This window comes from Peromyscus maniculatus, chromosome 16 (genome assembly GCF_049852395.1).
Source record: "Peromyscus maniculatus bairdii isolate BWxNUB_F1_BW_parent chromosome 16, HU_Pman_BW_mat_3.1, whole genome shotgun sequence".
Lineage (NCBI taxonomy): Eukaryota > Metazoa > Chordata > Mammalia > Rodentia > Cricetidae > Peromyscus > Peromyscus maniculatus.
In genome coordinates, this window is record NC_134867.1 from 36,174,950 (window position 1) to 36,188,577 (window position 13,628).

The 13,628-nt window shown below is 42.0% G+C and overlaps 2 protein-coding genes across 2 annotated transcripts; one reads left to right on the forward strand and one right to left on the reverse strand.

The window, feature by feature from the left end:
* LOC102905710 (trace amine-associated receptor 6) lies at positions 1-1,038 on the forward strand. The gene has a single exon (XM_006986686.1). It carries the CDS (start codon positions 1-3, stop codon positions 1,036-1,038), a length of 1,038 nt encoding a protein of 345 aa, XP_006986748.1.
* Positions 1,039-11,260: 10,222 nt separating this feature from the next.
* Taar5 (trace amine associated receptor 5) lies at positions 11,261-12,332 on the reverse strand. Its single transcript, XM_006986685.3, has one exon. It carries the CDS (start codon positions 12,330-12,332, stop codon positions 11,319-11,321), a length of 1,014 nt encoding a protein of 337 aa, XP_006986747.1. The 3' UTR covers positions 11,261-11,318.
* Positions 12,333-13,628: the final 1,296 nt, after the last annotated feature.

Sequence of the window (13,628 nt, forward strand, 5' to 3'; positions counted from 1 at the left end):
ATGGGGAGTAACTCGTCTCCACCCGCAGTCCTACAGCTCTGCTATGAGAATGTAAATGGGTCCTGTGTGAAAACTCCCTACTCGCCTGGGTCCCGGGTCATCCTGTATGCAGTCTTTGGCATGGGGGCTGTGCTGGCAGTGTTTGGAAACCTCCTGGTAATGATATCCATCCTCCATTTCAAGCAGCTGCACTCTCCCACCAATTTCCTCATCGCCTCTCTGGCTTGTGCTGACTTCTGGGTGGGAGTCTCTGTGATGCCCTTCAGCATGGTCAGGTCCATCGAGAGCTGCTGGTACTTTGGAAGAAGCTTCTGCACTTTCCACACCTGCTGTGATGTGGCATTTTGTTACTCTTCTCTCTTCCACTTGTGCTTCATCTCCATCGACAGGTACATCGCTGTCACTGACCCTCTGGTCTATCCCACCAAGTTCACGGTGTCTGTGTCAGGAATTTGCATCAGCATCTCCTGGATTCTGCCCCTGGTGTACAGTGGTGCTGTGTTCTACACAGGGGTCTATGATGATGGCCTAGAAGAATTATCCAATGCCCTCAACTGTGTAGGAGGATGTCAGGTAGTTGTGAATCAGAACTGGGTGCTGATAGATTTTCTTTCCTTCTTTATACCAAGTCTTGTTATGATCATTCTGTATGGTAATATTTTTCTGGTAGCTAGGCAACAGGCTAAAAAGATAGAAAATATTGGCAGCAAAACAGAGTCATCTTCAGAGAACTACAAAGCCAGAGTGGCAAAGAGGGAGAGAAAAGCAGCCAAAACCCTGGGAATCACTGTGGTAGCATTCATGATCTCGTGGTTGCCGTATAGCATTGATTCATTAATCGATGCTTTTATGGGATTCATCACCCCTGCCTACATTTATGAGATTTGTGTTTGGTGTGCTTATTACAACTCAGCCATGAATCCTTTGATCTATGCTTTATTTTACCCATGGTTTAAGAAAGCTATTAAGGTTATTATGAGTGGCCAGGTGTTCAAGAACAGCTCAGCCACTATGAACTTGTTCTCTGAGCAAATATAAGCAAAGGCACAGAGGACCTCACAGGTACCCTTAATTTCCTGATGAATTGAGTCTTTAAAGTCTAAGAAGACACTTCATGGAAAAAATAATGGCTGTGCAAACTACAAAGGCTGAGTTAGCATTTTCTAGTCTTGCCAGAATGTGCACCTTGCTTCCATTTCTCTGAAAATACTAACTGGACCAATAAGTGTTAAGTTTTTATTAGAGTACTGCTTCACAGATGAGCATGCGACACTCCTTGCATTTAATTTCCTCCATACATCCTCCTTTTAATCTGTGGATTTTTTCTTGGTCCTGGCATATTCTCTGAAGACATTGAAGATCCCTTCTGATGCTGTCCTCTTTTCTTTACAAAGCTTCCAGTCTGACCTAGCCTGCAAAACATTTCATTTCATGCGTGAATAGGTTTCCCCCAGTTCCTGCTTTCCTTTGCTCTTTCAAGAACAGCTTACAAAAGGAGATTCCTTGGCAAATATAATTGTCTCAGTCTTGTGAGGGATCCCATGATGTAGGGGGGACAGTCTGCAAATGACATCACCTACATCAGGCTGTAGTGATTGTCAGCCAAGTTACTGTCCTCTGGCTCTATGATTTCCTCTCCCAAAATAGGAAACAGAAGCCACTGGACTTCCCAGAGTGGAGGCACTGTGATTATGTGGCTGTTCCTTCGGCTGGAAACTGGACACATGTGACACATGGAATCCCATGTCACACTTGTCTATTTAGGTGCATGAAATATTTCTTGTTCATTAAGGAGAATCTCTTTCAAGTGAAGCCTCTAGTTTTCTTTAATAAAGTATGATTACAATGAAGAATTTGTGTGTTTCAGTAGCCAAATAGAACATAAATTAATGGCAAGCATTCAAATAGTCATTGTTTTTCTTTCTTTTTTTTTAACCAAACATGAACTTCACGCCTACACCATAGTGAAATCCATGCTGAATACGTAGGAAACAGGTAATAGCATCCCAACTTTTGTGAGCTGAGACTCTGGTAAGAAGTGGTGTTGTTCATTGCAAATAAATAAATATGCTCAGATACTTTTCTCTGAATTAAATAAAAATGTAGCAGTCTACAAAACAGGAGAAAAATCATTGCTAGCTCTATATCTGATATAGGGATGGACACCTGGACTATATAAAAAAATAACCTAAATAACCCCCCAAAAAATGAGAGAGACAGATGATTCTCAAAAGATGAAGTGCAAATGGTCCATAAATGGAAAAAAACAGTTCAACATCCTTATCTATCTTTGAAATTCAAATTTAAGTTATGTTGAAATTCGTTCTATCTTATCCCACCCATAATAACAAAAACTAAAAACTAAGACCATAAATAGCATTAGCTGCTGTTGGTGAGAATGTGGGAAAAAGGGAACCCTTTACACAATGCTTCGGGAATACTAACTAGCCTAGCCATACTGGAAATTAAAGTGGTGGTTTCTCAAGAAGGAAAGAGAGAGAGAGAGAGAGAGAGAGAGAGAGAGAGAGAGAGAGAGAGAGAGAGAGAGAGAGAACAAACCTCCCATGTGACTTCACCATACCACTTTCAGGTGTACACTCAAAGCGAACCACAGTGTGCTTTGAATCAGCACACCACAGTGAAATCACACATCCATGTTTATTGTAGCTTTGTTTACAATAATAGCCAAGTCATGGAATCAGCCTATCTGCCAACAAATGAATGAATAAAGAAAATATTAGCATATGCTCAATAGAGTTTTATTCCGCCATAAAAAAAGAATTTAATTGGATCATCTGAAGAAAAATGTATACAACTAAAGGCAATCATGTTAAGTGAAACAACTCAAGCTCAGAAAGACAAATACCATGTATTTTCTCTCATTTGTGGATGCCAAATTTTACATAGACACAGAAAATCATACACATACATATAGTGTGCACATAACTACATATGTACAACATGGAAATAGAAGTGAGATCAAAGTACTAGTGGGAAGAGGATGTAAAGGGAAGGGTATAGGGAAATGAATATGGTCAGAGTACATGATGTATTTGAATGAAATGTCTTTATGGAACTATTATGATATATAACAAACATTTAATGAGAAATTAAATAATAAATTAAAAACAAGAAGAAATACCACAAAGGAATACCATTAATAAATTCTACACTTAAGAAAACATGTAAGTTTATCCTGCCAACGATGTTTTAAATAATTTGTACATCGTACTCACATTGAACATACGTATCCACACCCCCCTCCCACGAAACACACAAAATGTATTCACAATCTTCAGCGTCCTACTTCGGAGTTTTTCCAAAGCCCTGAAACCAGCTACTGGTCTGGGATACAATGACCCCCATCAGACATAGGTCAGACATTGCTGACATAAAAGACAAGTACGTCCACAGCCTAGCAGAGAAAGGTTTATTTCTGGCTCACGTGAAGCCCTATGATGCTGGAGCGCTCTGCTGGGCAGCTGCCCTCACACCATGACTGCGGATCCCTTGGATTTCACCACTCATTCTTTCCATCAGAAGCTTCCTTCAGGCTTCAGCCTGAAAAGGACTCACTGGGGTCTGTTAGCGAGAAGCCAAGCGGACTGCTCCACCTAGTGGCCAGGGCCAGCACGTGGCGCCCCCTCGCCACCTTGCTTTATTTAATGAATGGCAGGTGACTGGTGTGAAGGATTTTGAGAATGACAGCCAGCAGTCGTTTCGATAACAATGTCGATGAAATATGGTGATTATGGCCTTAGGCTTGGTGTCAAGCATGCCCGAGTCAAGATGCTGGGATTCTTCTTGTTTCCAAAACGACTCCCGCCGAATCATACTTTTCCCTAGGTACAGGGGGCTGTGGGAGAAGTACAAGAAGAGAGGGTTTTTCTGAACCCTGACTCGGCATCTTCAGCTCCCTTGATGGAGGAAACGGTCGGACAAGAGGAGGAAACGGCTGTCAGGTGACTACAGAAAATGAAATCTAAGCTGTTAAACTGTCCCAAAGGCTTTTCTCTACAAACCCGTGACAGTAAGGCAAGGAAAATGGAAATGGCCGAGGTTTTCTCAGTGGTTTCCCTGCCAGCTTCCTCTTACATTCCTCCCTGGGTGTTATTCATTTCCGTTTTGTTGGCCAACGAATCTTAGACTTGAGCTATATAGGAAACTCTGCGTTGGCCATGCCAAAGACATGAGAGAGCAGAGCTACACTGTGGAGGGCAGGGGTACTGTGGTTGACATTTGCTCTACCAGAAAGCAGATGGACACTAGACCCTTGACTAGCCGCAACATTTGACATTGGTCTCCGTGATCTCTACGGGTTCATAATGTGAAGCTTCAAGCCCGAGTCCCATAGTGTTTAGAATGAAATTCTAGCCCATCTCAAATTCTCTAACCATTTTTTTTTCTAGTCTTCCTAGTCATATGTCTCCTCCCACTCCTCCTCATCTGATGGCACAGGCCATCTGTCTGATAAAGAAGATAAAAAGAGTCAAGTTCTATTACAACCTGGAAAAGGTAAAAGGGGATTAAATGGTAGGAAAGAGTTATGGTTGAACCCTACTGCAGCCTTGACCAAGAATAAAACGTGTTATGGTCTCTTGGAATTTTATTTGCTCTTTACAACAAGGAACTATATCTAAGTTGCCTTGAAAAATAGAGAAGTAGTGGTGTTCAGTGTGAACTGATACATCCAGGAAATAACTGTTGCACCCAAGGCTCAGGGATCATAGCAAAAGAAGGGACAGGAAGATTGTAAGAGCCAGAGAGACAGGAAGTTTGCTGTGACATTATGTCTTATGGAAAGGACAGAGAAGCTACACAAGTCTCATGAGCATGGCTGCCTAACTAATAAGGATAACACCAAAAGGCATACTAACATGGAAGGGGAAATTTCATGGGGCCTCAACCCTAATCAAAGGACTACAGGCAATTATGGAGCATTGATAGCAAAAGAAATAGTTTTCCCTGGGAAGAGGCCCCCAGTTGGTTATTCAATACAAAATGGTCAGTCCTGAAACCATATACATACAAGTAACAGAACATGGACTGAGCAGGTTTGATATATACATATACCACATATATGTAATGTATAGACAGACAGACAGACAAACAGATATGAGAGCAAGATATGAGAGCAAGTGGGAAGGAGGAAAGGGAATAGAGGAAATGATGTAATAATTTATTTTCAAAAAAATATTAACCCTTTCTCCAAAATATAGAAAAATAGAGAAGTGAACTGTACCAAAATAACAATCCCAACCTTGCTGTTTCTGATTCTTTAAACATGCCTGCTTACTTTTAAAAATTGGAAAAGTAAAAGTTCTGCTACAAGTCTGTATAATCAACTCCACTACAAGAGAAAGCCCAGCAATCAGGAAAACCATCAAAAAGTGATGTTGTATCACCAATAAAAATAGGAAACACGGAACTGGGGTCCCTACTGCTTATAGCATTAACTAGGATCAGAACATCAGCTAACAGTAAAGGGAGTTCTCTGTCCAGTGTAACTGCTGTCATGGGGGCCTGTTTCTTTAATGTATCTATCCATCTACCCATCTACTAACTGTAGATGCTCTCCTATCTATACATCACTCATTCCCCCCCACCTTTGCAAGGCTGGTTCTGATCATTCTCAGAGCCTCCGCTTTCATATTTTTCTCTCCAAAAAGTCACTGTGGAAGACAGCATTGGCAACCCTGTCCTGCTTCATTATTTTCATTTTTTTCTTCAACCTCTTAATTGTATGTATTAGAATGGGTCACAGTCTTATTTTCCTGCTTCTTACGAATGTTAGACCTGTTTATCTCTGATAAAGGTGTGTAAGCTACATTAGGACTTGCCAATTTATCGACTTGATGGGCTTTAGAATCACCTAGGAGACACACCTCTGGGTATGTCTTAGGGAGTTTTCCAAAAGGATTAACTGAGGGGGGAAAAATCCAGCCTCAAAGTGTGTAACCCCTTCCAGCAGGTAGCTCAGATATGAAGGAGTTGGAAGGGAAGCCCTGTTTCTACATCTGAATTGAGTCTAAAGATGCTTCTGATACCCTCTGTTGACATCAGACTCCAGTTTCTTCATCCTTCCAATGTGGATGCTCTGTGGAGTTCCAGCCCTTCAGAGTTAGGTTGGAACTGCTGCGGCATCCTACTTTGCTGAACAATTAATTACTGGGTTCTCAGCCTCTCTGGCATGCAGATAGCTATTGTTGAGCTGCTTAATTCCTATCATGTAAATCAATCTAATACATTCTGTCTGTCTGTCTGTCTCTCCCCTTCTCTCTCTCCACATACATGTATATATAACACTTCAAATAAATAAAAATTATGGGAAAAAAGACTTGTTTGTCTTTTTAAATAAAATGCTTCCTCAAGGATGAAAAGACTGAGATCTGAACCATCCATGCCTTTGTTTTCATTATAGTTAAATGTGTCATGTGATGGCCAGTTAATCATTTTCAGTGAAATCTTGAAAATGGTTGCTATCTTGTACTCCTAAAAGGGGGCACTGAAGTCTAGACAGTAAAAGTCACACGACCTAGACTTTAGGGGCAACTAGGATTCAGACCCAGGTCTATAGATATAGAGACTCTACCCTTTTCTCATCCCATGATCTTCCATAGCAGCTTCCAGGGATGGAAACCATGCTTACTAAACCTTAGGGACATAGGAACTACAGACAGGAAATCCTGGGACCTTACTGTGTGCCCACAGCAGAAGCTCTGGTATTGGCTAGCTGTAGAGAGCTCATGTTGATGACAAATTCAAATTACAGGAATGATGTTCAAGTCTGCTTTGGGACTGAAGTTTATAGCCCGGACCATCATGGTTAAAACTTTAAGAAACAAAAACAGAAAGAGAAGAAATGTTGGACCCAAGCTTGTCAGAGGAAGAGGTACTGGTGACATGCTCCAAGAAGGCAATGAATTCACTGGACCAAAGCAGCCTGAGTTAGTAGAGAAAACAACAGTGATAGATAAATTTGACCACTTAGTTGAATAATGGCAATCTGTTTCATTGACCACCCCTGAAATTCAATTCAAGCATTGTTTTTGTCTGCTCTTTTGTGTTCAAAGTAGAAACCAGGAGGCAAGTGCTCCCCAGGTCTCCACACTCTTTTCTGTGGGCCCGAAGGAGCTTGTGTCCATGTCACCAGCTTCCCAGACCTCTGCCGCCATCTTTACTATAGCCCTCCCCATTCTCCTTCTCTTTCCAATTTCAAACTGCGTTGTTTCATTCCGGGGAGACTTCGGCCAGGTAGGACAGCTCATTGACTCAAACTGGGATCATTTGCCTTTGAATTTTTATCTTTGAACAGTAAATGTAGCATGGTCTTTGCAAGCTTATATGCAGAATTAAATGCAAAGGCTAGAAGAACTTTGCACAGCCCATTACTTGCTATTTCTGACACTTCTAGATACTCCTGAGCCTAGTCCTTCTAAGTAGACCAAACCTCCCATACATCTATGCTCTCTGGTGAATACCTGGCCTTCTTGGAGCACATTATATGATTGCTTCTTCCTTTGATGATGCCTAGGGTCATCTTTTCTCTCCTCTTTTTGTTTGTTTATGTTATTTGATTGCGGCAGGAGTGGGGTAGCCCTGCTTCAGTTGTAGGTGTATATCCTTCTTCCTTCTCATGTCTTTTTTTTCTCTGAGGCCCTGGCTGAAGAAACAGCTTCTATTGGGACCATCTGTCCTGACGGTGGATGACAGAAGTGTAAGAACTGAGCTCAAACATGTATTATTCTTTGAGTTTCAGTTTGAAAGTGGCAAGTGCCATGGCCCATAAGGCTTTGATCAAGACAAGTCATACAGCCAAACTCAACATGATTGAATCTAAGACATTTGCTCAGAGGGTGGGTGAAAGAACAGTAGGAGAGGAGACTAAAATAGAGGTTAAGCGTGTAGAAGAGGTTGGCCTACAGTCTGTCCTGCCTATGGGATGTGCTGGGGTAAGGGTGGCCTAGAGATTGAGGGAGTGGCCAACCAACAACTGGTCTAGCCTAAGACCTGTGCCATGAGGAGTAAACCTACCCCTGACACTGCCTGGAGCATCAGGACCCACAAGCTGGATGACCCAGAGACCTAGGATAGAACCAAAAAACACAACCGGAGGAAAAAACTGTCAATGCAATTATGCCTAACAATATTCTGCTGTACTTATAGATTAATGCCTAGCCCAATTGTCATCAGAGAGGCTTCACCAAGAAACTGATGGAAACAGATACAAAGATCTTCTGATAGTCACTAAGCCGGACTCTAGGAATCCTGCTGAAGAGAAGTAGGAAGAGATTTAGGAGCCAGAAGGATCAAGGACATCACAAGAGAACTCACAAAATCAGCTAACCTGGGCTCATAGGGGCTCACAGAGACTGAACTGACAATCAGGAACCCTGCATGGGACTGACCTAGGCCCCCTCTGCATGTATGGGACAGTTATGTAGCTTAGTCTTCTTGTAGGACTCCTAATAGTTGGAGCAGGGGCTGTCTCTGACTTCTGGCTGTTGGGACCTTATTCCTTATACTGGGTCACCTTGCCTAGCCTTAATACGAGGAGGTTTAGCCTTACTGCAACTTGATATGCTGTGTTTGGTTGATAGCCATGGGAGGCCTGCCCTTTTCTGAACAGAAATGGAGAAGGAGTGGATTTGGTGGGGGGGAACAGAGGGGAGGGATTTGGAGGAGAAGAGAGAAGAAAAACTGCAGTCAGGATGTAAAATAGATAAATTTTTAGGAAGGAGTGTAAAAGAGGAGTCACTGAGGGGTAACATGTCACTGGTGTTCAGGCCTGATGTTAAGGTGATAAATCTCTTCTCTCATGAGTATACATACACACACACACACACACACACACACACACACACACACTTATGTATACTAGTATAAATATGCACTTCAATGTGTGATTTATTCACTCATACAGCCAGCTGTCTGAGCTACAATGGGGTTTGACTTAGCTAAAGAAAGCAATATAAATAAACTGAAATGTGTATGGAGAATGAACTACTGTTTGGGGTCATACAAAACAAGGACCTTAGAAGTTTAGACTACATTTTGAAATTTTATTTTATTACTATTTTTATGTAAATGTCATATGTGTATGTGTGTGTTTCTGTGTGTATATTCCACATGTGTACAGGTGCCCATGGAGGCCAGAGAAGGGCATTGGATTCCTTGGAACGGGAGTTATAAGCAGTTATAAGCTGCCTGACGTGGGTGTTGGGAATTGTACCTGGGTCTTCTGCGAGAGCAACAAGTACTCTTAACCACTGGACCATCTCTCCAGCCCTTAGACTATATTGACATTTTGTGAAACATATACACACACATGCAAAAAATGTAAGCAAGCATGTACACACACCACCATCACCACCACTGCCACCACGATTATACTTTTGACCTCTTCTCCAGCGAGATGCTCTTGATGAAGAAAAGCACTTCTTGGGTACCACTAGGTAAGGCATTAGTGGAGACGTTCCACTGCTGCTGCCTTCTGCTTATATCTGAGCCCAAAGCTACTGTGTTTGAAAGAGTGCTTTGAATTCATGTTTAAAGGGGGAGTCCTATATGATGAAGAAACCTTTCTATCGATGGACCATATCTGAAGTTTTATCTGTCCCATTTTTGATATGGGCAGAACCCGCAGTGAACTTAGCAATTGCTCTGATATTTGTCACAAACAGAAATCAGTATTCTCACATCTCAGTATAGCTGTTGCTGATATTGTGTAAATTCATTAATGCTTCGCTACTTTGAATTTTACCTGCCGACAGAGTTGGATATTTTCACATTTTGTTGCATTACAGATGTGGCTATTTTCAAGATATTTTAAAGATGTGTTTCAACATGATTGTTTTTCTTTGGATTTCTGTCTTTTAAATTATTTCATCCACTTAGAAACTGTATTTTGAAGTGGGGTCCACAGTCTTTACCATATACTCAGAAGTCTATACATCACAGAAGTCAGGGCATTTGACTTAAGTGCAATTGATTCCCTCTTAACGGGAGCACAGAGGGATTCGAGTATTAATTCAGCAAAGTAGCACATCATACTGAGATCTCAGGAGAGGGTTTCTACTGTCCAAAAGGTCCAAAGATACTTGTCTCAGAGCTTGTAGTCATAGCATAGCTATATGTGATTTTTAAATCTGGGTTCCACATATAAGAGAAAAGAAAAGATGTGATAGACATTTACTTCCTTAAAGGTTGTTATCTGAAAGTGAATCATTGTTTTTACTTAAACCACTTAGTGGTTAGTTCTTTGTGAGTTTTAACATTAAAGTTGTTTCAAAAACACACGCATGCATTCATGGTCTGTTTATTGAGATTGACAAAACCATAAATATATATCCATGCCGGTAAATATGAATGGACTCCAGAAATTTAAAATTAATTTACAAAAAAAAAATTTACAAAGAAGCAATTATTTATTTGCAAACAGCCAATGCAAAATATGAAAGCAGGGTGACTAGAAACCTTCTTTTAGGAAATTAAAAAAAAAGAAGCAGGATGTACTCTTATTAGTAACAACTGATAATGTATATTTGCTTCCATTCTCTCTATGCATGGGGCTCAGGTATTTGCTTTACCTCTGAAAATCATACACTCGGACTTGCGGGAACATAGTAGATTTAGTTTATGTGATGCAGATCTAAAAGAATATGGCAAGATGTGGCTAATTATCACAGAATACATTGCACATTTCAGGTTTCTCTTATTCTTAATGAAGAAAATATTCCTTTAACAATATAAAATGATTCCACATTGAAAGGGACAGATATGGCTTCCAAACCCCTAAATAGTCAGGTTCTAAGGAGACAAGGATTCTAACATGAACATTTAAAGAAAGACACATTCTAAGTGTTGTACTCCAATTGTTGAGTATGGCATAAAATTATGACTCAAGCATAGTTTCCCAAAGTTAGACTAGACACTGTCTTGTTTTCAGGCCGTTTTAGGGGGGGAAATAGCGTGGCAGAGGGAAGAGTCAGAGTTGTGACCTTTGCACGTAGCATACGCAGGAGGAACTTAGAAAGCAAACCCCAGGCGACTTCAACCTCTGCTTCTTAGTTTCTAGGAAGCAACGATATTGGGGCAGGACATTTCCCAGGATTCTTGCTTACCTTCCGTGTATTCCGATGGTCTTATTCAGCCCTTTCCCTGCATTCTTCTATGAGAACACTCGGTGAGAAAGGTGTTTCACTCCTTTGCTGACTAAGTAACACGCTTTTCTTCTCCATTTAAGCCCTGGAGGCTGCCTGCAAACTAGGGAAACACCATCGCCTACGGCAATACTACCTTCCTTCCTCCTGTGTGAATCAGTCGCGAAACAAATCAATAGTCGGCGCCCGTGGTGAGAGGATCTCCCGGCTCAGGAGGAGCTTCAGTGCCTTCCTAAACCACCGGTAGGAGAAGACGTAAATGATGGGGTTACAGGCTGAATTGAAATAAGCAAACCAGATAAAGATATCGAAGACCAGGGGTGGGGTGATAAAGTTAAGGAGACTGTCAACCAGTGTGTCAACGGTGAAGGGCAGCCAGCACACAAGGTAGACGCCCACAGCAATGCCCAGCGTCTTGGCGGCTTTTCTCTCTCTCTTGACGGCCCCAGCCAAGCTTTGGCTCAGGGCGCTGATCTGCTGAGCCTGCCTAGTAGCAACGACAAAGATCTTCACATACAAGCTGATCATGATGAGGCAGGGAACAAAGAATGCAGGGAAGTTTAACCAGCCCCAGAACTTATTGAACAGCAGCTGACAACTGCCCACACAGGGCATCTCCTCCAGCCACTGGCTGAGCCCTCTCTCCACCACATCTGTGTAGAGAAAGAAGGCAGTGTAGGCTGCTGGTATCCCCCACCCGGCCACAATGTACCGGAAGGCTATCCTGACTGTGAACTTGGAGGGATAGAGCAGGGGGTCACAGATGGCACAATGACGATCGATGGAAATAAAACAGAGATGGAAGATGGAGGCGAGGCAGAACAGCGTGTCCAGGTACGTATGCAGACGGCAGAGGAAGTCCCCAAAGAACCAACAGCTCTCCACCGAGCGGACGGTGCTCAGGGGAAGTACCAGCAGACCCAGCAACATGTCAGCCAGGGCCAGGGAGAGCAGCAGAAAGTTGGTGGGAGTGTGGAGCACTTTGAAGTAAGACACGGCAAACACCACAAACAAATTCCCCAGGACTGTGATCAGCACACCTACAGTGCAGGCCAGGTAGATGACCACCTGGATGGGCAGAGGGTGGACTGTCCTAGGGCAAGACCCATTCACCTGGAAGCAGAACGCTGCCGGCTGCTCTCCAGCACTCGGGAGGAGGACAGCTCTCATTTACAGATTCTGTTCTTCGGCTTCCTCTGGGATCTGGTCTCCTTTTCTACTAAAATAATAAAATGATTATATTTATTGTTTCTTAAACATGCACAGAATGATCTCAAGAAGAGAAAACTAAAGGGTGGTTGAGTTGATTGATCCTGAGTACTGGATCAAATACACCCTGAAAATCAAGTGTAGCATGGGACTAGAGGTACAGGACTTAACTATGCTAGCCGGTCCATCAGACTGGCTCTTTTAAAACTCATGTAGATGATATCCTTAAAAGAATAAAAGAGGAAGCCGGGCGGTGGTGGCGCACGCCTTTAATCCCAGCACTTGGGAGGCAGAGGCAGGCGGATCTTTGTGAGTTCGAGGCCAGCCTGGGCTACCAAGTGAGCTCCAGGAAAGGCGCAAAGCTACACAGAGAAACCCTGTCTCGAAAAAACCAAAAAAAAAAAAAAAAAAAAAAGAATAAAAGAGGATGTATGCTAAATGTTTCCTTGAAGGAAAGTGTGTCATAGTATTTCATATAAAATCGTAAAGCATTCTCCTTTTTTGATAAGGCACTTGCCAAGTGAGATTTAAAGTTTTGAGTCTGAACCAAGAGATAAATTAATGATTGTGAGCACACTGTTTCTTGGGAGAGAATCTCTAGCCTTCTCTTTCAATAACTAAGTAAACTGACAATAATTCAGTAGGTTCAAGTTTTTAATTGTAACAACTCATCACTTCTCGGCCTTTTGGCTAAGATCAAGTGTAATTGTAGCAACTCATCCCCAAATAAGAATTCAGCAGACAAATAATTAGAAGGACAAAAAATTCCTTAATGCAGTTTTTTTTTGCATTGCACATTTTTTAAAATAAAACACATAGAGTGAAACTATCTGAGATGAGGAAATATTTGGTTGATTCATACTCTACCGACCTGTAGAGTATGAACCATGTACTGACACACTGAGCTGAGGACCTGAGGATGTAGCTCATCATATAGAGAGTTCTTTCTAAGTGTGCACAAAGCTCTGGGTTGGATCTGTGGCACCATATCAACTTAGTGTGGTCATGCACACCTGTAATCTCATCACAAGGGAAGAGAAGAAAGGAAAATCGTGAGTCCAGGACCATCCTTAGTACCACAGTAAGTTCAAAACTAGTCCGGGATACAGCAGACATGTCTCAAACAAACAAACAAAATTATAATAAATGTAAAAAAAATTGAAGTAGACTGAGGGTTTCCAAATTACTTACTCAGGCAGGAATCAGTCACCCCATAAAAGAAGAAGTGTCTGTTCCAGGTGGACACAGACATGCACA

Excerpts from the sequence above, each read along its gene's own strand:
- LOC102905710 (XM_006986686.1), top strand. The coding sequence starts at position 1 with ATGGGGAGTAACTCGTCTCCACCCGCAGTCCTACAGCTCTGCTATGAG.
- Taar5 (XM_006986685.3), bottom strand. The coding sequence starts at position 12,332 with ATGAGAGCTGTCCTCCTCCCGAGTGCTGGAGAGCAGCCGGCAGCGTTC.